This window comes from Myripristis murdjan, chromosome 4 (genome assembly GCF_902150065.1).
Source record: "Myripristis murdjan chromosome 4, fMyrMur1.1, whole genome shotgun sequence".
Lineage (NCBI taxonomy): Eukaryota > Metazoa > Chordata > Actinopteri > Holocentriformes > Holocentridae > Myripristis > Myripristis murdjan.
The window spans coordinates 25228953-25249548 of NC_043983.1; the positions used below are offsets into that span (position 1 = coordinate 25228953).

The window sequence follows — 20596 nt, forward strand, 5'->3', positions numbered from 1 at the left end:
CCTCTCTGTTGCTCACTATCCTTCTCCCTATCCCATTTACTTTTCTTCCCCGTTTCCCCAGCTTTTCCACGAGGAGTTGGCCCTGCAGTGGGTAGTGAGCAGTGGGAGCGTCAGGGAGGGAGCTCTCCAGCAGGCCTGGTTTTTCTTTGAACTCATGGTAGGGAACAAAACCATTAAGATGAGCAATAACTTCAGGCACCTTAGATGGGCAGCCAATAAAAATATATATTCTCACACATTTTATAGACTTCAGTGAATTAGCTGCAGTTGTATTGTTTGTTTGAAAATGATCTTAGTGTAAGGGGGTTATGTGTAGCAATGCACATTGCAAACAGCGTTACTATGAATAAATGAACAAACCAAAGTACACACATTTATAACATTTATTTATCAGTATCAGTATTGTGAGTATCATCTCAGCCATAAGCTTATATATATTTAATTCTACCAAGGTATCATGTAATTTGATAGTAATATAGTCATATTTAAAATAACTATACATTGCACCTTTTATTCAAATTGCTCATTTTGATCGCTGATGTTGTTTGTGTTGCTCACTGTTTTTTTTGTTTGTTTGTTTTGTTTTGTTTTTTTAATTTATATGTAAACTGTGTCCAAAACAGCTTCTATACCCATTTTAGTTTAGCTTTTGGATTGAAAACTCAACCCTGCACATGTTCTCCAGTATTGTTATTAATAGCCAAATAATGCGGCACTGTTTGCGCTTGAGAAAATGAAACTGCCCTGTGCATGGTCCTGATAAACATTTTGACCTCAGGTGAAGAGCATTATCCACCACCTGTACTTTACCGACCGCCTGGAGTCTCCCAGGAAGAACCGCTTCCCTGAGCGCTTCATGGATGACATCACAGCCCTGGTCAGCACTATCGCAGGCGACATTGTGTCTCGCTTCCAGAAGGTAACTAATGACCAAATGCAGTATGTCACAGTATCACAGAGTCCCTCCAGTTCCACGTGTTTTAGTGTATTCTTGCAGGCCAACAACAAACACAGCTGTGGTGGACATGACTGTTTACCCTTTCAGAAAGCCAACATGAACAAACCAGGAAGAGAAAACATTTTTAGGTCATGAAAAAGCACCAACTTAGGGGAAATCACGGAACATTCAGATATGGGATTGAGAGTCTCTTGACCTTGTGCTATCCGTCCAATCAGGACCTGGAGCTGGTGGAGAGACTCAACACTAGTCTGGCCTTCTTTCTCAACGACTTGCTATCAGTCATGGACCGAGGATTTGTCTTCACACTAATTAAGACATACTGGAAACAGGTAAATGCTTGATTTTGTTTTCCTAATTTGTCATGAGTCACTATTCATTGTGGGAGAGAATGGTAAATAAAACTGGAGCATTAGTACAGGAAAGCGGGATTGAATACAAATAGGCTCCTAAGTAATTTTCACTTTCACTCATATACTGCAGCAGGATTACTTTAACTTCAAAGTAGTCTGGAACGAGACATTTATTTGAAGCCACTGCCAAGATCATAAAAAAAATCATTAATTATGGTGATTTTTCAAGATTTCAGGTTTTTTGAAAGCAGGCACTCCCATTCTTTGATATGCTCCTGTTTTTGTGCGACCCTGGTGCATTTCTCAGTGTGCCCTGTTTCCTGTCTCTCCAGGTGTCCACAAAGCTTTACGCTCTGCAGAACCCAACACTGGAGTCTTTGAGGCTGGACTTCCTGAGGATCGTCTGCAGCCACGAGCACTACGTCACCCTCAACCTGCCCTGTAGCCTGCTCACGCCACCTGCCTCACCTTCCCCCTCCGTCTCTTCAGCTACTTCACAGGTCAGAGAGAGACAGAGGAAAATGGCACACAAATACCAAAACAGCATTCAACCTGTAATCTCTCACTGCTTGCTCGACATAATACTCTCATATTCCAAGAAACAACAGATGCCATAAAGCTTTTTTGCCATTTCTGGAAACAGTTAAACTCTTTCATACCCTGCATCACACACCATTTCCCTTCCCTAATCTCCCTGATCATCTCCAGATCAAGCCCAGAAAATGTGGTACAAGTAAAATATCTGCTCTCTTTCACTGCACACTGCATCTAGAAATGCGAGTAAGCATATACATGGCACTATAATCAGGTTTCTCCCGGAGAAAACTCTTAATCCCTCACATCAATTATGGAAACCGGCGTTCTGGTTTAAACAACATCTAGGAAATCATATAAATACTCATATGTAGAGAAAAACACAATTACTAATGTGCATACAGTGAATCTATCCTGTAATTGCCATTTGTAACACAGCCCCACAGAGTATGGATGCTGAATTCTGTAAGATACTCATGTAGTGTGTAGAAAGGTTGAAAATGGGAGAAAGAATCAATTTGCTCATTCTAACAAGTCTGTAATAAAGCATGGAAATTTTTATCAGTTGCATTGTTCCCTCCGATTTCCTTTTGCGCATGATTTTTCACCAAACATTTCCATAAATATATTCTGCATATTAAAGAAATCACTACCGATTGGCTTGCAAATTTCAGTAAAAGAAAATGAAGCAAATTATGTGTTTTCCAGTTGGACTAATTTTTGTCTTTGCTCTCCCCTGCAGAGCTCAGGCTTCTCCACCCATGTCCAGGACCAGAAGATAGCCAACATGTTTGAGCTGTCTGTCCCTTTTAGAGAGCAACACTACCTGGCTGGATTGGTACTGTCAGAGCTGTCTGTAATACTGGACCCAGACAACGAGGGGTTAGTATACCGTGGGCATATTCATATTCATATTTCTGAGGAGTGGATTAAGTGCAAGAACTGCGATTGTGAGTGTGTTTTTATTTGTACGTTATTTTTTTTTAATATGTATGCATGATTGCAAAATATTCTTTTTTTCTCATTAACAGTTCAATTTCTTTTTTTGTTTTGTTTCTGCCTTTCTTTCTTTTTCATTTTTTTTTTAGGATGTTTGGCTTACATAAGAAGGTGGTGAGTGTGGTCCATAACCTCCTGTCCAGCCATGACTCTGACCCGCGATATGCTGACCCTGAGGTCAAGGCCCGGGTCGCCATGCTCTACCTACCACTCATTGGTATCGTCATGGAAACACTGCCACAACTCCATGATTTCACAGGTACTGTGAAATATCACAGATATGTTTAAACTCTTGTGTGTTGACCTTCTAATTACCTAATATGGACATCAGCTTATTTTCATAATTGTTGGATTTTTTAAAATACAAATTATACAAAAAAGTTTTTTTTTTCCATCATTCCCAGTTAAGTCATGTCCAAGTCCTAATGTGTACCACATTCTTTGTTGTGCCTGCCCCCTACTGTTGGTCTGGGGAGGGTGCAGTCTACTAGGTGTTACCTGATGATGATGATGATGATGAGGTTTAATGGTAGAGCATAACGTGTAGAGGTTGACGCGATCCCCTCGTGCTGATCATGCACCCTGATCATCTGGCAGGAGTCACTAGTACAGCGACAAGAACACACTCACTCCCCAGCTTCCCAAACAGCTCTTGTAGGATGTCAGTGTCAGCTTAGACACAAGCTGGACACACCACTGACACACTGATATGACCTGATAGGGACACAGTGGTTGCAGCTGTAAATTTCGATTGTAACCTTCAGTGGAACCCAAAGTGTTATCATTTCACCTGCAAAGGTTGATGCCTCCTAGTGCAACGTACCACACTGGCCGCTAATAACCTCAATCTAATCTTTACCACATTTTTTTCCCTCTCTTTGACCCCCTAGCCTAGTAAACCCCCTTTAGAGGGCCTCCTTACAAATATAATTTTGTCGTAATAGTATTTCACTTGAGTTTGATTTTTAATGGCTCATTGATCGGTAAATATTTGTATACACACAGTAGCTCCAGAGTCAGCTAACCAAAGGTTATAAAGTTTGGTCTGAATAAAGTTCAGCCTTTTCATGAGGCTGATTGCAGCTTTACTTAATATTTTATTTTATTCCTCATAAAATCGGTTCAAATCAGAGCCCATCAGATCCTGTTCTCAAAATCCAAATCAAATTTGTTGCCAGATACCTTACATGTAGTATGAATTTAAGCTGGTCGAACAGGGAATAGTAATGCAGTATTTAATTATCCTCCCACTACAAAGAGTACAGAGATGGCAGTTATGTGTCCATAACCAGTGGGATCATTCTGATGGAGATTTACTATTCAATAATTCAATAATGTAAATATCAATTAGAAAGAGACAGAGCAACAGCCAGTGCCTTACTTCCCTCCTGTTTTCACTGCCTATTTTGTTTATCCCAACAGAGTCTCATAACCAGTGGGGTCGGCCAGGCGGACCTCAGGGTGCTGCGGCGGGTGCTAGTGGGGAAGAGGCTGAGGGAGATGGCAATAGCATGATCAGCCAAACTGTCGCCATGGCGATAGCGGGCACCTCCACTGCTCCCCCAATGTCCCGACCAAGCAGCTTCCTGCTCAACCCACAGGTAACTTCCTGTTTGTGCCTCAGATGGAAGATAGCGGAGGAAACAGTGTATTTTGATCGGCTGTTTCATGACTTTTAACGCCTGCTTTTGGGATCTTGAAGTCAGCAGACAATGAGTCTAGACATGTCAAAGTAGGCAGGGCTTGTATGCTGGCTTCCTAGTGTTTTATTTTACTGTATGAGTGTCAGTTAGTTAGATCTAAGTAGGCTCATTGTTTGTAATGGCCTTTTGAGACATACTTGTGATAGAGCATTACACAAATAATCAAAAATCAATTATAATTACCTATGATTAATTGTGCAGCCCTACAGGTGTTAGTTCTTACAAAAACCTGGATGAAATTGAAGCAATCCTTTCTTACAACATCTCTTGCTTTCCTTGTTTCCCTATACTCCCGCTTTCGGCCCACTCTCTGCCTCCTTCCTTCACTCCTTCTCTTCCTCTGTCCTTCCCGCTCCTCATTTCCTCCTCCGCAGGCGAGTCGTCAGCACGGCACCTTCTCGGCCGAGTCGAGTCGCAGCCTGCTGATCTGTCTGCTGTGGGTGCTGAAGAACGCCGACGAGCTGGTGCTGCAGAAGTGGTTCACAGACCTGTCAGTGTCTCAGCTCAACCGCCTGCTGGACCTCCTCTACCTCTGCGTCTCCTGCTTTGAATATAAGGTACCGTTGGTGGTGAACATCACATTCGCTTGACTGCAAACGTAGTGAGAGCTTACAGAAGGATGTAGAGGATACAGTGTGAAGTGCACCCACAGTATACCTGCCTCTTCAACTGACTGAAAATTCTGGTTGTCAACAAATATATACCTCTTTAATATGTGTAACCTCTGTATATACCAGCAACACATTATGAAATTATAAGCACCAAAATTATATTAACAAAAATACAGTATTATTTTATTAGTGGTGGGAAAAAAATCACACAAACCTGATTAAATGCTTCCTTGCTGTCCGGGTTTTCATATTTGCGTGTTGAGCTATCCCTCTAAAGCAACTCCGATGGAAAAAGGTTACATCTCCAGATATATTTCTCTCTTTCATACATCCTCTTGGATGATTGATGGGATTGATTGATGTCCTGCTTGACTTGCACTGTGCAGTTGCATCTTTGCTATCGCTTTTCTCTGCGTACTGTATGTAGTGGTGAAATTGTATCAAAACACAGCTAAAATCTTCTTTCTGGGATATAGCTCAGCTTAATCAGTTTCTTTCTATTTATTGCAAGCTTTGCTCTGCTACATGCCGTATAATTTCTGCATTCCTGTCCTTTGCCATTTCTGTGTTTGTGCATTTACTTCTTTTACTACTAACCTGCTTTGCTTGCTGAGTGCAGTGCACCCAATAACTCCCCCGCTGTGTTCTCTGTCCGTCCGCTCACCCTCTGCCTCATGGAAACAAGGCCCATGTTGTGTTCACCATGCAGGGGAAGAAGGCCTTTGAGCGCATGAATAGCCTGACCTTTAAAAAGTCCAAGGACATGAAGGCCAAGCTGGAGGAGGCCATACTAGGCAGCATTGGGGCCAGGCAGGAGATGGTGCGACGCAGCCGAGGACAGCTAGGTGGGAGGGGGCAGTGGATGCACATTTATGCATGTGCAAACACACACACACACACACACACATTCACACCTACATACACATACACATGTACAAACAGGGATCCCTTACATAATGAGATTTTTGGAAAACCATAGAGATCTGAAAAGTCTACACCAGACAGGGAAGAAAGTGATTAAATAATTTCACCGTCAAGTCACAGAATATTAAAGAATTTTGTTGACCTTAGTTTAAAAAATCAGTTACAATTAATTCACCAAATGTAACATTTAGTGTAATATTTTAGAGGGAATTAAACATAATAGACCTCTGAATCTAAAGTGTTTAAAGTTTTATTAAAGGGGGAAATACTTATTACATTTACAGGTAATGGAAATTCAACAAATTAAACACACACTAAAGCCAAGTAACAGTAAAAATAGAAGAATACTGGGCCAAGAAGGAAATTCTGTGATGCAGCAGATCGATGGCAGGACAGTAAATAAAGCATAAAACATATCCATCTACATGAAGTCATGGATATGCAAAAACACATGCTCACATATTTGTACATACACCCCTAATATAAACACACTGCACACACTGACACACACATAAAGACTGACACATGAGAAAACCAGACTGTCCCGATGCCCACACAACACTCATGTATATACACAACACATGCACATGTACACAAAGAATCATAACGTACAGCTACACAGTTTGATATAATTGTGCACTCATGCAGGCTTTCCCTTTACATTACTTATGCTTTACCGTATGTGTGCACCTTCATTCACCCAAAAAATACCTCCCTGTCTCCCATACAGAGAGGAGTCCGTCTGGCAGTGCGTTTGGCAGTCAGGAGAACCTGCGCTGGAGGAAGGACATGACCCACTGGAGACAGAACAGTGAGAAGATGGACAAGTATGCACACTTTTACTCTTAATCCAGTATTCTGCTTTGTATTTCACGGATTTATGCCACACAAAACCTGAAAGAGACCACCACAGAATCCACTTAATCAATGAGAGACATCAAATTTCCTGGCATCAGTTGTTAATCAAGCCACATACGGCTACCATTGCCTTTTGATAATTTGAGCTAATTATTTGCTAATCAAGTCTCTGTGGTGAATTTTTTTTTTCTTAAATGAGCAGATATCATCCTCAGTTTTTCAAACTTAGAACATAAGAACAACATTTGGGAGAGTAATCTGTAAACCTCTTTGAGAAAGTCCATCCTTACTTTGAATCTCACTGTGCATGCACTGCTTTTTCCTTTTTTTTTTTTTTTTTTTTTCATTTTTATGAGAAGAATCAATTAACATATACCAGCATGTCCAACTCCATTATGTACTGTCTGTGTTTCATTGTGAACTGAAAGTGAAATGAATGAGTGAATGATCATCTCCTTTTATCCTCTAACAGGATGTCACTGCTAACATCCATCCATCAGTACATATCATTCCATCTCAAATAGGTGCCCATGCCTATTAATTGTTCGTTGTTATTTTTCCGTCTCTTCAGCTGGACTTGCATAGGAACAGAATGTTTTCATCAACCTTGTGTTAGCCTAATGGTAGATGTCACATATTTAGCCAGAAAAATTAAGACATCTGTTGCATGCACAGTTGCATGAACAATATTGTACTTCCTGTTACTGAAGTGTCTTGTCAACGAGGGTACAGTTTATTGTTGCGCGTAGCATTGGAAAGTAGACTCTCTCCGGTTCTGTTCCTGTGTAAATTCAGCACCAGCCTTTGTGTTCTGTTAATTTACTCCTCCATGTGTTCTCTCGTGTTACTGTGTGTGTATGTAGGAGTCACAGATCAGTCAGGTATTGTATGGTCTCCATCTGCAGTGTGCTCCTCTGAGTTCCCTCCTGCTTTTTACCCCCCACCTCATGGTGTGTGACTTGCATGTGGAGAGTCAGACAATCATAACAGGCGCAAGATGAGTTGGGGTGGTCAATGTTACATACTCCACTCGCAACATCTAGACTCTTGATTCCTTTAAACCAGCCTTTTCTAGATATCCAGAGTAACACTCTCATCACTGGTTGAATTTGATATTTATTGCTATTTGATTTTTTTCTTGTTGTGATTTTCAAACTTAACACATGCACATGAATGCACCATTGGAGACCCCTTTTGGCCATGGACCCTTGAACCCCCCCTGCCCTTGCAGCCCCCAAACCCCCCTTCCCTGGTAACAGTGCCTGTCTTAGGGTTGGTATTGATTGCGGTGGGTCTGCTGTGCTTTTTAACCAGCGTGCTTCTCATTTTGGGGTTCTGACTTGTGTGTTTGTGTGTTTCCCTGGTCTGGGTTGCTGCTGCAGGAATGTGAAAAGCAAAGTTTTTAATAGATAATACTGTTGATTGTTTGCTCAGTGGCAAAATAAAAAGTCAGATGCATTTTACTAAAAGCTATTTCCTGTGTAGTGTCATATGCAGGAACCACTTCAAGAACCGCAGGTCTTAAATGGTTAGCCTCTAGTGTGTTACCAGGTGTTAGCCATAGCGTGTTAACAGGATAGCTTAGTCGTCTCAATCCGCTTCCTCGGTAATGTCACACTTCCATTAGTGATTCCCTTTTCACCCTGAGGGATAGTCTCCTTAATCCCTTTTGCTTGTGCTTCTTAACCCCCTGGTGAGGGAAGTTATGGGTTGGTGCTGTCTGTCTGTGTGTACACCGACATGCATTCTTGCTGTGGCCTGTTTTGGATCATTTGAAAAGGTTGAGGACTTTGCCATGCAGTTTAAGAGACAACCTCTTGCTACGAAACAACGGGCGAGCCCAGGACGTTAGGTGTGTAATACAAATAACTTTAATAAAGTTACTGCTGCCGATGAATAAAAATCTTGAGTTACATCACAAGCCAACTTCTCAGGAAGTGAGGAAAAGAATGTCTGAGATTCTACTCAGCAGATGAGTCTGAGTTTCAAGTGTTAAAAAAATGAATACCAAACTTGGTTCTATGTGACAGCCATGATGCTTAGAGGCTCTTCCCGTACCATTTTTTCCACACAAAGACTCCTACATTGCCCCTGTCCATGCGCAATGGCTTGAATGTGGCGACTGGAGGCTCACGCAGCATTCAAGGGTACACCATCATCAGTATGATCAGTAGGAAGTTGGCAGTTTTGAATAATTTCTGACAGAGACTTCCTCATTCCTATGTAGAACCAGAGCAGAGTTGGAGCATGAAGCACTTATTGATGGCAACCTGGCGACAGAGGCCAACTTAATTATTCTCGATACTTTGGAGATCATTGTACAGGTATGCAAATGACCCACATGTAATAACAGACATGCATGTGCAAATTGGGACTTGCATGTGAAGTTAATGCTGTGTATTACGATATTTGATATTACAGTATGTTACTACAGATTCAATGATTATTGTCATTTTAAATGTCATGCTATTGTAAATACTGCAGTTCTATATTACGATTTTAAGGCTCAATCCCTTGTTACACACAGTTAAAGTGAAAGCTGCAGAGCTGCATCCAAGAAAATGTACATCAAAATACATCTCTTTTAAACCCCATGTGCTCCATAAGCTTAAACTATGAGTAATTCTTCCCTGAGTTCACTATATCCCAACAGACAGATCTGTATAAATGATAACATTAATCTGCTTCAACATGAACAGCATTCTCCAGTTGTAGAGTGAAATAGATGATGTCTTGTTAATAGAAAAATAGCCTTGATAGTAGAATAAAGACTTGTATTGATTCAGGGGGGAAATGCCACAGTATTAAAATTGTTATACTTTGAGTCATGATTTTGCACAATTTATTTTTTTGTGGGTGTTGTGCTCACAGGTGAGCTTCTTTAACATTCGTGTGTCTCTCTCTGCGCCTTCAGACAGTATCAGTGACAGAGTCCAAGGAGAGTATCCTGGGTGGGGTCCTGAAGGTGCTGCTGCACAGCATGGCCTGCAACCAGAGCGCCCTCTACCTCCAGCACTGCTTCGCTACACAGCGGGCGCTGGTGTCTAAGGTCAGACTACTGAATGTTTATTAAAGTGTTTCAAGGCATACTTGACATACTTTCTTAGATTTGATTTGTGATCATATTGTTGCACATGTCCAACTATGCATCTGTGTGTTTGTGTTTGTTTCTCTGCTTGTGTTTAGTTTCCTGAGCTGCTGTTTGAGGAGGAGACGGAGCAGTGTGCCGACCTGTGTTTGCGACTGTTGAGGAACTGCAGCAGCAGCATAAGCACCATCAGGGCCCACGCCAGCGCCTCCCTCTACCTCCTCATGAGGCAAAACTTTGAGATCGGGAATGTAAGCACCGCCTGGTCCCTTAAAATATGAGGTTACAATCCAAAATGGGTTGCTAATGTGTTACTGGTTTGTCTTTACATGATGGATGAACCGCACATAACCTCCAAAGATGGCCTAGAATTGAATCCCAGCCAGACCTTCTTTTTTGTTTCCTCCCTATCCTCTGTACGCCTCTCAAACTTTTCAGTCTCTCAGTGGAAAAAAATGTGATCTGTCAGATACTTTCATCTACAGCTATTATAGCTATATGTGTACTAAAGGCTTTGTGAAACTACATGGCTCACACACGCTCTTTTCTCTTTACACTGCAATGAGAGCAGAGATCATTCAGGATGGTCTGATTCACTAATAAATACTGTATAAATGTTATTTTATTGCAGTCAATACAAGACATTTATCAGTTCCAATATTTGAAGTTTGTCCTCAACCATTGTATTACCTCTGTATTCTCTTATTCCATATTTTCTACTTTTTCCCTTGTTAGTTTCACTTTAATTTAATTTTAATTTTGTATAGAACCACACACTGCAGTCAGTCATCCCATTTAGGCTTGGTTCATCATCCCGTCTTATAGTGCAGCTATTACACATAGACCCTCTGACAGCTAGTACATTTAGACCGTATTTTTCAGACTCGACAGAGTGTCCTGTTTTTTCAGTCTGCCCTGCATTTGTGTTTGCTTGTGCAGAACTTTGCAAGGGTGAAGATGCAGGTGACCATGTCTCTGTCCTCGCTGGTGGGAACATCTCAGAACTTCAACGAGGAGTTCCTGCGTCGCTCGCTCAAGACCATCCTCACCTACGCAGAGGAGGACCTGGAGCTGCGGGAGACAACCTTTCCAGACCAGGTATTAAGGCTAAGGCTGAGTCAGTTATTCAGGTATTACATATTTGAAACATGAAATACTTTTTGAGGCAGCTGGTAACCTAACACATTAGTTTTCCAATTCAAATTTTCATTTATTTATTTGCCTTTTCAAAATAACAAGCCATCACTTAACATTATTTATCCACATTCTTTTGTTGGTGCAAAACAAATAAAAATAATGTGTTTCTGTTATACCTGTATCAGTTCAGTACAGGCTGTATATGGCTGTGCAGTTAATGGACACAATCTGTATTTTTTCCAGGTCCAGGACCTTGTGTTCAACCTGCACATGATCCTGTCTGACACAGTGAAGATGAAAGAACACCAGGAAGACCCTGAGATGCTCATAGACCTCATGTACAGGTAGAAAACACACAGACAAAGTCCTCTTGATCACTGCCAAGCATTTTTTTTCCGCATTTTGTTCATTACTTGTGTTTGGTGTGCTTTCATCTTTGTTTCTATTCGTGCTGTGCATGCGTGCCCACACTGTCTGTTTGCATGTGTGCGTATCTGCAGGATTGCGAAGGGTTACCAGACGTCTCCAGACCTGCGGTTGACGTGGCTCCAGAACATGGCTGGCAAACACTCGGAGAGGACAAACCACGCCGAGGCAGCCCAGTGTCTAGTGCACAGCGCCGCTCTGGTGGCAGAATACCTCAGCATGCTGGAAGACCGCAAGTACCTCCCTGTCGGCTGCGTCACCTTCCAGGTAAAGACAGTTCTAGTCAACTTCTGCATTTACATATACTGTTGTTTGTCAGTCTCTTAAAGTAAACAGTTTTTCTAATGTGGTGCTATGAAAATATATTCTAATAATTGTGTTTTTCTTTGTGTTTTCTCATATATCTTTATCTGCATGTATTTGTGTGCATGCTCCAGAACATTTCATCCAATGTGCTTGAGGAGTCGGCGGTGTCTGATGACGTGGTGTCCCCAGATGAGGAGGGCATCTGTTCAGGGAAATACTTCACTGAGATTGGTCTCGTGGGACTGCTAGAGCAGGCTGCTGCTTCCTTTTCTATGGTGAGATGCAGAAATAATGGATGGATGGATGGATGATAGATGGATGATGGCTGGATGCTGACATACTTTCCTGTAACAGATGTAAAGTGCTGTTAGAGCAAAGGGCTTTCTCTTTCTTTCAACAAAAAAAAAAAAAAAAAAAAATGAGCTCCTCTATTTTTAAGATGGATTGTTCCTCAGAATAGCAGTGCTTTTAAGAAACAAAACATGATCCCATAAACTCAAAAGCCCTGTAATTTTAGGCCTAGGCCGTTTTTGCAAAAATTGACTTTAAACATGAAGACCAGGTGGGCTGTCCAGTTATTTTAATTGTGCTCTCAAATTCTTAGAACCTCTATAAATTTAGCCAAGATGTAGTTTTTTTGGATTGTGGTGTATTAAGCGAGATTATACAGCATTAATGTCTAATTCTGGTCTCGCTCTCCGACCCAGGCGGGCATGTACGAGGCGGTGAACGAAGTGTACAAGGTGCTGATCCCTATTCATGAAGCCAACAGGGATGCCAAGAAGCTCGCCACCATACATGGTAAACTACAGGAAGCCTTTGGCAAAATCGTCCATCAGGTAAATGCATACATGGCCTTGAGCTCCCCCTCCACACCCAGGCTCCAGGAGCTTAGGGTGTGAATCTGCTGCTGGATTTATACAAGAATAAACAAAATAAAAAAGGAAAGTGAATTTTATCCCAGTGTGACCCAGATTTTATGTTTTTTCATTTGCCTCATCTGCAGTCCTGTCATGAAAGTATCACATCTGGGTTATATGAGGATAAAATGAGATTTTTTTTTCTTGTGTAAATCCAGTCATGGGGTTAGTTGTAAAAACAACTTTAGATGTAATGAATTGTGATATGAACACAGACTCTTAGGGTGTGATATGTAACCCATCACTGATACTTTTCAGTGTCCACACATAGGTTTACACAGGTGCACATTATCTTGCACATGTATCACATTTTTGAGGCAGTGGAGAAGGGCAAGTTGTCCTTTTGTAGTAGAAAATGGGACGAATCCAAGGTCAGTAACACAAAGGGAGGAAAACATTGGTGGGAAAGATTCTCCTCTGCATTGCCTCAAATTGTTTTGCACACATGGTGGTCTTGAGACACATGACAGGAAACATATAGATGTAGCCCACACACTATTCGTCACAAAGACACAGCTTTGCATGATTTTTCAGTTGGCAATGCAATTCCAGCACCTTTATTTAGGCTTTTTACTTTTTCTGGTACCTTGCATGCTTTATAAGTAATATTTTTGAAATATGAAATAGAAAGTGCATGAGGAGTGTGAAGGGGCTCCTGTTCTGTTTTTTCTTGGAGGTCTGCTGAATGAACCATACTGACAGTCAGGTTACAGAGCAAAAACTCTGACACCACCATTGAACAATAAGTGGAACTGGATTCTTGGTTCCTTGTAAAAATCAAAATGAGTGAATTGGTGTCACTGATTCTTTCTGTAAATGTAGACTTCAGATGCTATTTTTATTGAAAGAGTCTTTTAATCCTTTTGAATTTTGAGGTTGGCTTCTCTGCTCTCTAGCTTGACATTAGTGTCCTGGACTTATTTCACTGGAGGCTACTTTTTTTTGGCTGTAACATGACTGTGTGAGTGAGAGACTGTGGGGTGTGTGTGTGTGTGTGTGTGTGGTCGTTCACATGTCCTGTATTCTCTTTGTTACACAGAGTACTGGCTGGGAGGTAGGTGGCTAAACGGTTCCTGCTTGGCCCCGCTCATTTGTTTAATCTTTTATTATTATTATTATTATTTACTCTCATCTTTTATTTGCTAGCCATGGGCATTCTGTTGCTCTCTTGCTTTGTTACATACATCCAATCCATTAACATCTGCAGACAACACCAATTGTCTGCCTCCCCTGGAAACGTTTGCTGCCCCGTTCAGGCAGCAACATCCTCCCTGTCTTCCTCTCCTCTCCCTCCTCTTACTGTGGAAGAGGAGCTTGTTTTTAACGTGACAGTGTTGGCAGGCCGTGCATGGGAGCCACAGTGTGTGACACTAATGACAAAAGTCTCGGTGAATGAGTCACCTGCACAACCCGCACTTTCCCCTCCTCATCTTCTCTGTCTGTCTGTCGGTGTGTCACTCAGGCACCCTTCACTGGCACCGTCCGCTGACATCTGTTGTCACATCTCATCTCATCTCCAGCCCCAGGGTTCGATTTCAGTGCATCGTTTTTTTTTTTATCTGTAGGGCTCTATTTCCCGTTTAGCCATGGGTTGCTTCTTTGCACTCACAATTACATGAGTATCTGAAAACATCAGGACGTGCAAACTCTCATTGGGTCGAAGCCGGATCCAAATTCTTACTTATTTGTCCTTTTTTTCCAAGAGGGTTCAACTCAGAGTAATCTCAGGATTACTTGATTTATCCTTTGTGATTTTGATTAGTTTGATTTTCTTGCCCTTTCTTTTACGAATTAAACTAAATCGACCCCTGAGTTTTTATTTATTGATTTCATTCTGTTCTTTTGTTAACAGGTATTAACTTCTGAGTGTTTTGTCATGGTTTGTTGCATGAAATGGACAGAGCACTTCTCTTTGCATTGAGAGTGCATGGTGTGTTTCTGGGGGTTTTGGAACTTTCTTCGTTACCAAATCTCTCTTTCTATCACCTTTCTTTACTTTCTCTGCATTTGCATGGTCTGGATCCTCCACGCAGTTTTGTGTTGTTTCTCAGAATAAATTGAGATGTTTTATTGTTGGTGATGCAATCTTATTTGTGTGTTAATTTTTGTCTTTGTGTTGTTTTTGTTATTCTCTGGAGGTACCCAATCCTGATTAAAATTTGTTCTGTTTTCTCCTTTTTGATTTCCCTGGTTGCCGACCCTTCCTTCCCACTTTACTTAATTGTGTGTTGTGGTAAGTTTCTAGTTTTGCGGGGTACTTTAAATTTATTTTACCTTTTTCAATGCAGCATTAAAAGATGAAACCAAAATGTTATGAACCCAATCTGTCTGGGCCAAACTGGAGATTAAATTTTGACAGGCTTGAGGAAACTGATTGGACTTGTGATGATGTACGATGGAGGAGAGGAAAGTGTTGAGTCTGTAGTCTGCAGATTTGAGTTGTTGAACCAGTCTGGCCCAGTCATATTCCTGCTTTTTAAACACATTTGCAAATATCCCTCCATCAGTGGGTGATTTGATTGCATTCTTCACGGGGGATGGTGGAGAGAAATTCTTTTCCTTTACGATTCACCCCAAATTTATAGCTAAAAGTGTGGTGTTGATGATGATTTAATGCTAATAAGGGGGATGCCGACACCTTCCATGCCCGTCAAATCATCCACAGCTTCTCCCCTTATCCCTCAACGTGCACACACACAGTCTCACTTGTTGACACACCTGCTCAGTGCGCACACACAACATTTGCAGATGTGCTGTATGTATTGATCAGATATGTAATGTGGAGCTCCTTTTTGGACCATGTGTCCATTTCATATTTTTCTCTGCCATTCAGTTGTGCCTGAATTATGCCATACAAACATTATGCCATACATCATGTTCACGGAAGCCGGAAAAGTTATGAGTTGAAGTTGGCCACAGTTAATTAAAGTAGGAAATTAACTTTCCTCTTTCAACCTACCTACTTGCTACAGATGAATCTAAAGCAGTCTGGTTTCACATTGATAATTGTCCTCTGTGGTTTAGTTCAGGTGAAACACTGTGGTGGTGTCATTGTAGAACTTCCCTTTGCCTGCCTTATTTGTATCCAGCATTAGTGCTGGAGCATTTTACCAAAGATTTCCTCCCTCGCTTGTCAGCAGTGGAGCTTCTACTGTGGCTGCAGATACTGTATATCTGCACCTGCTTACTGTACTAGTGAGGGTTTTCTGGGATTGAAGAAGGGATTAAAGCCGGTTTTCCACCCAGATTACCCAAGCAAACTGCCAGGGTAATTTTTCAAGGAGCGAAACAGTCCTTTCAGTCCGTTGCTGTCTATGGTGGTCCACAGACGCACGAAAATTATGCAAATTACTCTGTTCATGTATGAAACAGCGACAGCTGTTCTACCAATGATTTTTTACAGTGATGAAGCATCAGGCTCGTTAACCTATTTTAATCCCCTTGTTGACAGATTATTGACACTGTGCTTTTCTCGGGCACATGAAGAGGTTGGCCTGGAGGTATTTGACTCCACTTGGTGTTGTTCCATTTGCCACTGGCCTTAACGGACATCTCTAACACACGTTCATACATACCTGTACTCACTGCATCATCGTTGCAGTTGATATAACCTTTTCATGCATTTGCACAGACAAAGATGTGACAGCAGTCCACAGTGAAACTAAGAGAGCATGCCAAGTCTTGTCAGTTGGCATTGCTGCAATGGGAAACAGTTCTCATTGTGAAATCAACCGAAAATCATTTTCTACATAGACGGTCGGCATCACAAAGAAAGGACAAGATCTGACTCCAGGGCACCTTCTACTTTCTACTAGCCGACACTGAGATCTTTACACATGTAGGCAGGACTGCTGATCACACATCCTCTGTGGTTACTTTAGTCTTAAATGTTAATTAATTGTGTGACATTTCCTCTTGCTAATCAGATGGTTGTATAAATGTTGAAACCTGCTGTTCCAATTTAGCTGTCATTTATGGGTGAACTTCAACTTTTCCTCCTTTTTTCCTTTCGGAGCTGTCTGTTACAGCTCATTGACAGTAAAAAAAAAATGTTTGAGACAGAAAGCTTAGGTTAGTTTTTGTTGGATGGCTTTCCTATCAGGATGTGTATATTCAGCAAACAAACTGACTTCATATTTTGTTTCTAAATCATTGTTGGGTTTCTAAAAGAGGCCAACTTCAGTTCACTGTCTGTTTTGGACTTGGCACTGTATCTTTGACCTGAGTCTGACTTGGCCATTGACTCAAAACCATTGTATTAGCAGGGTCCTTCATCTTTTCTATTAGTATGAAGACTTGATCAAAGGAAGTTCGATGCTCTTATCTGCTCAAGGCTAATTATTATTTCTTTTTCCTGGCAGGACGGGAAGAGGATGTTTGGTACGTACTTCAGAGTCGGATTTTACGGCTCCAAATTCGGGGACTTGGATGAGCAGGAGTTTGTGTACAAAGAGCCTGCCATCACAAAGCTAGCGGAAATCTCTCACAGGCTTGAGGTAAACATCCCAAAGATGCTGGAATGACGTTGTTCCTCTGAAGTAGTCTCTGTAGTCTGGAGGGCTAAAAACAAAGTGTGATGTCCCCCTTATCTGTCAAGGTTCTTAAAGTGTTTCTGTTGAGGTAAAAGAAAAAAAAAAAAAAAAGGATCTTTCATTCTGGTACCCATGATCACTGAATCTGTTCTTGTCATGTGGGAGCCAGATGAAGTAGGCACATGACCCATTTTTGGTCCCAACCCCGCAGTTTAAGAAACCAGTGACTTTCAGAGGATCTAGGTTATTAACAGCCCAGTCTCAGTGTCACATTTGAAGTGTCACAAAAATGTTTGGCCTCTAGATTTTCCTATAATTAGGCACTTCTTCATTTTCTGGATTTTTCCACCTCCAAAGTGTATGTGCTGTTGGCTGTCATCTACGGACGATTGAGGAAAGCCTGTTCTGCTTTTCCTTTCAGGGTTTTTATGGTGAGCGATTTGGAGAAGACCAAGTGGAAGTCATTAAGGACTCCAACCCAGTGGATAAGTGCAAACTGGACCCAAATAAGGTTAGTATTAGTCAGGGCCTGGGTTTAAAGTCACCAAAATGTTTAAGTTGTTTTTGTCATTAATGTGTTGAATAAGTGGTTTGGAAGGCTTAGAAATGTTTTAAATAAATGTATCAGCTGAATATTTGCATGAGCCTCTGCGTGTGGCAGTGTTTCAGACCAATCTGCCTCAAGGGGGCATGACAGTCGGAGGCTTAGCACAAACATGGCTGTAGTTTCCAAACACATCCACAAAACCTAGTCAGAGCCAGAGTAGCAAAATGAACATTTGTTCATATGAAAATGTTGCACATTGCTTTGAGTTGTGAATTTTAGTTTTTTAGAATGATTGTAATCCAACCCTGAGTCCAAGAGTATCCATATTTGAATCAGCATGCGTCTAAACATTTTTTTTTTTTTTACACCCTCTTGAGTTATTTGTGTTTTCCATTTTTTCCCAGGCATTCATCCAGATCACATATGTGGAGCCGTACTTTGACACGTATGAGATGAAGGACCGCATCACCTACTTTGACAAGAACTACAACTTGCGGCGATTTGTCTACTGCACGCCCTTCACCCTGGATGGTCGGGCGCACGGGGACCTGCACGAGCAGTTCAAACGAAAGACCATCCTAACCACGTCCCACGCCTTCCCTTACATCAAGACACGTATCAACATCATCCACAAAGAGGAGGTAGGAAAACAGCCAACCCGTAGCCCACAGCGAAATACAAGCTGAACATGGTCGGTGTTCTGGAGAAATCTTACATGTTCGATTTACGTTTGATGATTCTCTTGTCATTTTTAAGATCATATCCATGCCCATCGAGGTGGCGATAGAGGACATGCAGAAGAAGACTCAGGAGCTGGCCTTTGCCACCCACCAGGACCCCGCTGATGCCAAGATGCTGCAGATGGTTTTGCAGGGATCAGTGGGCACAACTGTCAACCAGGTAGAGTTTCAAGATGTCAGATACATTAAAAAGTAAAACTGTAAATGGGCTGCTTGCGTTGGTGCATTAGAGTGAAACAGACTTTGTGTTATTGGGTTATATTGGGTGACAAAAAAATAGCAGAAACATACCACAAAGAGCAGTTTTGTAAATATGCCTGAAAAGTTCCTCTGGGCTGATACATCTGTGAATGGAGGCTTAACCAAATAATCTGTTCTGTTTTCGTCAGGGACCTCTGGAAGTGGCTCAGGTGTTCTTGTCAGAGATCCCCAGCGATCCAAAGCTGTACAGACACCACAATAAACTACGACTCTGCTTCAAAGACTTCACAAAGCGGTAAGAGTGAACAGTGAATAAAGGCTTAAAGACCTGGGGACAAGGCCCGTTGCCTGAGGGGCCCTTGGTTTTGTAGGAGCCTTTCACTGCCTATCACTGTCAGGGAATTCCAGTGCATTCCCATGAAGAGTTGAAACCACGGTGAAGATGACGGGTAGACTTCATCTCAGCTCGGTGTCACTGAGTGTAATGCAACAGTGAGCCTCCACACTGAAGAAGGCACCAAGATGAAACGTGTGCATGTCCCTGCTGCGTTCATTTCTTTGACAGAAAGACAGAACATGGTGTTAGTGTTTGGAAACTCATTTTTGCTGAGTGAAAACATTCAGACTATCTCATGCCAGATGCATCATTAGTGTGCCTCAAAATTAGGATCCCATTTCCCATAAACCCTGATGCTTCATATTGTGAAGATGATTTTCTGCTTTTTTCTGGGTGTGATTTTTCCATTGGTCTTTGACTTGTGCCATCCTTTGCCGCTGTGAAAAAGTTTCAGCTTGTTTTCCCAAAAGCATCTTTGTTCAAGTGTTTCCCACCCGGCAGGTTTTTGGCATTTAGCTGTACTGTTCAAAATGACAAAGAAGATGTGTTGAGTACAGCAGTGACATACTGGTGTTTCATCTCTGTACTGATCTGCTGAAGGTGTGAAGATGCCCTGCGTAAGAACAAGAGCCTGATTGGTCCAGACCAGAAGGAGTACCAGAGGGAGCTGGAGAGGAACTACCATCGCCTGAAGGAGGCGCTGCAGCCCCTCATCAACAGAAAGATACCGCAGCTTTATAAACCTGTCCTGCAGGTCAACTCACACAGGTAGGACAAGGGTGTGTCTGTGTGTGTGTGCACGTGTGTGTGCATGTGTATGACAGGATGCTATTTCCTGAATGGCCGGTTAAATCCGTCTTTGTTTTTGTTTTTGTTTGCAAAACTCATGCAGCAAACGGACAGCTTGACAAGGTAGTTTGGCATTTTCAGACTGCATTTTGTGACGCTGTTTGAGTTTTTGTGTTCTGTTTGCAACATTTGTACAGTTCCCACTGGGTCAAGGCTTTTTTTTTTTTTTTGAATATCATTATGAATGCTCCAGACAAGAAAATTCAAGGAAATTGATAAATTATCTGAAGTCAAGGGCATGTCATGGAATTATACCAGTTGCAGGAGTATGCTACACCAAACTGTCTCAGGGTTAGAAGTCAAAGTTTAAAATGAATATGTAATTTTTCATCAGGGCCTCATTGGGAGCTCTACATTTAGATTTCTCATTGTCCGTCACTTTGAATGTGTATAACCAGAGAAGCTGACGTTTCACCTTTGAAGCAGCAGATCTGTGGATGCTAGTTTGTAGCTACATTTCCATTACTTTTTACAAAACATTTAATCATCATAAAATGCCAAATTCATATTTCAATAAACAGATAAGCAGATCTGTGCCTCAAAGAGCTGAAAATCACATCTTTGTATCCATAT

At 41.6% G+C, this 20596-nt stretch overlaps 1 protein-coding gene across 10 annotated transcripts in view; it reads left to right on the forward strand.

The window, feature by feature from the left end:
• dock7 (dedicator of cytokinesis 7) overlaps positions 1-20596 on the forward strand; it is a 62875-nt gene that overhangs the window by 41477 nt on the left and 802 nt on the right. For 2 of the 10 annotated variants that reach the window (XM_030048826.1, XM_030048829.1), the window contains 25 exons: positions 62-157; positions 779-919; positions 1177-1290; positions 1644-1811; positions 2588-2727; positions 2934-3103; positions 4267-4445; positions 4922-5104; positions 5868-6003; positions 6813-6909; positions 9168-9264; positions 9855-9989; positions 10127-10279; positions 10968-11126; positions 11409-11509; positions 11666-11858; positions 12029-12172; positions 12605-12736; positions 13857-13871; positions 17188-17313; positions 17771-17860; positions 18301-18537; positions 18653-18796; positions 19026-19132; positions 19775-19942. In XM_030048826.1, the coding sequence (XP_029904686.1) occupies positions 62-157; positions 779-919; positions 1177-1290; positions 1644-1811; positions 2588-2727; positions 2934-3103; positions 4267-4445; positions 4922-5104; positions 5868-6003; positions 6813-6909; positions 9168-9264; positions 9855-9989; positions 10127-10279; positions 10968-11126; positions 11409-11509; positions 11666-11858; positions 12029-12172; positions 12605-12736; positions 13857-13871; positions 17188-17313; positions 17771-17860; positions 18301-18537; positions 18653-18796; positions 19026-19132; positions 19775-19942 (3425 nt within the window). Of the gene's footprint in view, positions 1-61; positions 158-778; positions 920-1176; positions 1291-1643; positions 1812-2587; positions 2728-2933; positions 3104-4266; positions 4446-4921; positions 5105-5843; positions 6004-6812; positions 6910-7803; positions 7822-8720; positions 8793-9167; positions 9265-9854; positions 9990-10126; positions 10280-10967; positions 11127-11408; positions 11510-11665; positions 11859-12028; positions 12173-12604; positions 12737-13856; positions 13872-17178; positions 17314-17770; positions 17861-18300; positions 18538-18652; positions 18797-19025; positions 19133-19774; positions 19943-20596 lie in introns of all 10 variants that reach the window. The other 8 variants (XM_030048828.1, XM_030048830.1, XM_030048824.1 and 5 more) reach the window with 7 other exon arrangements.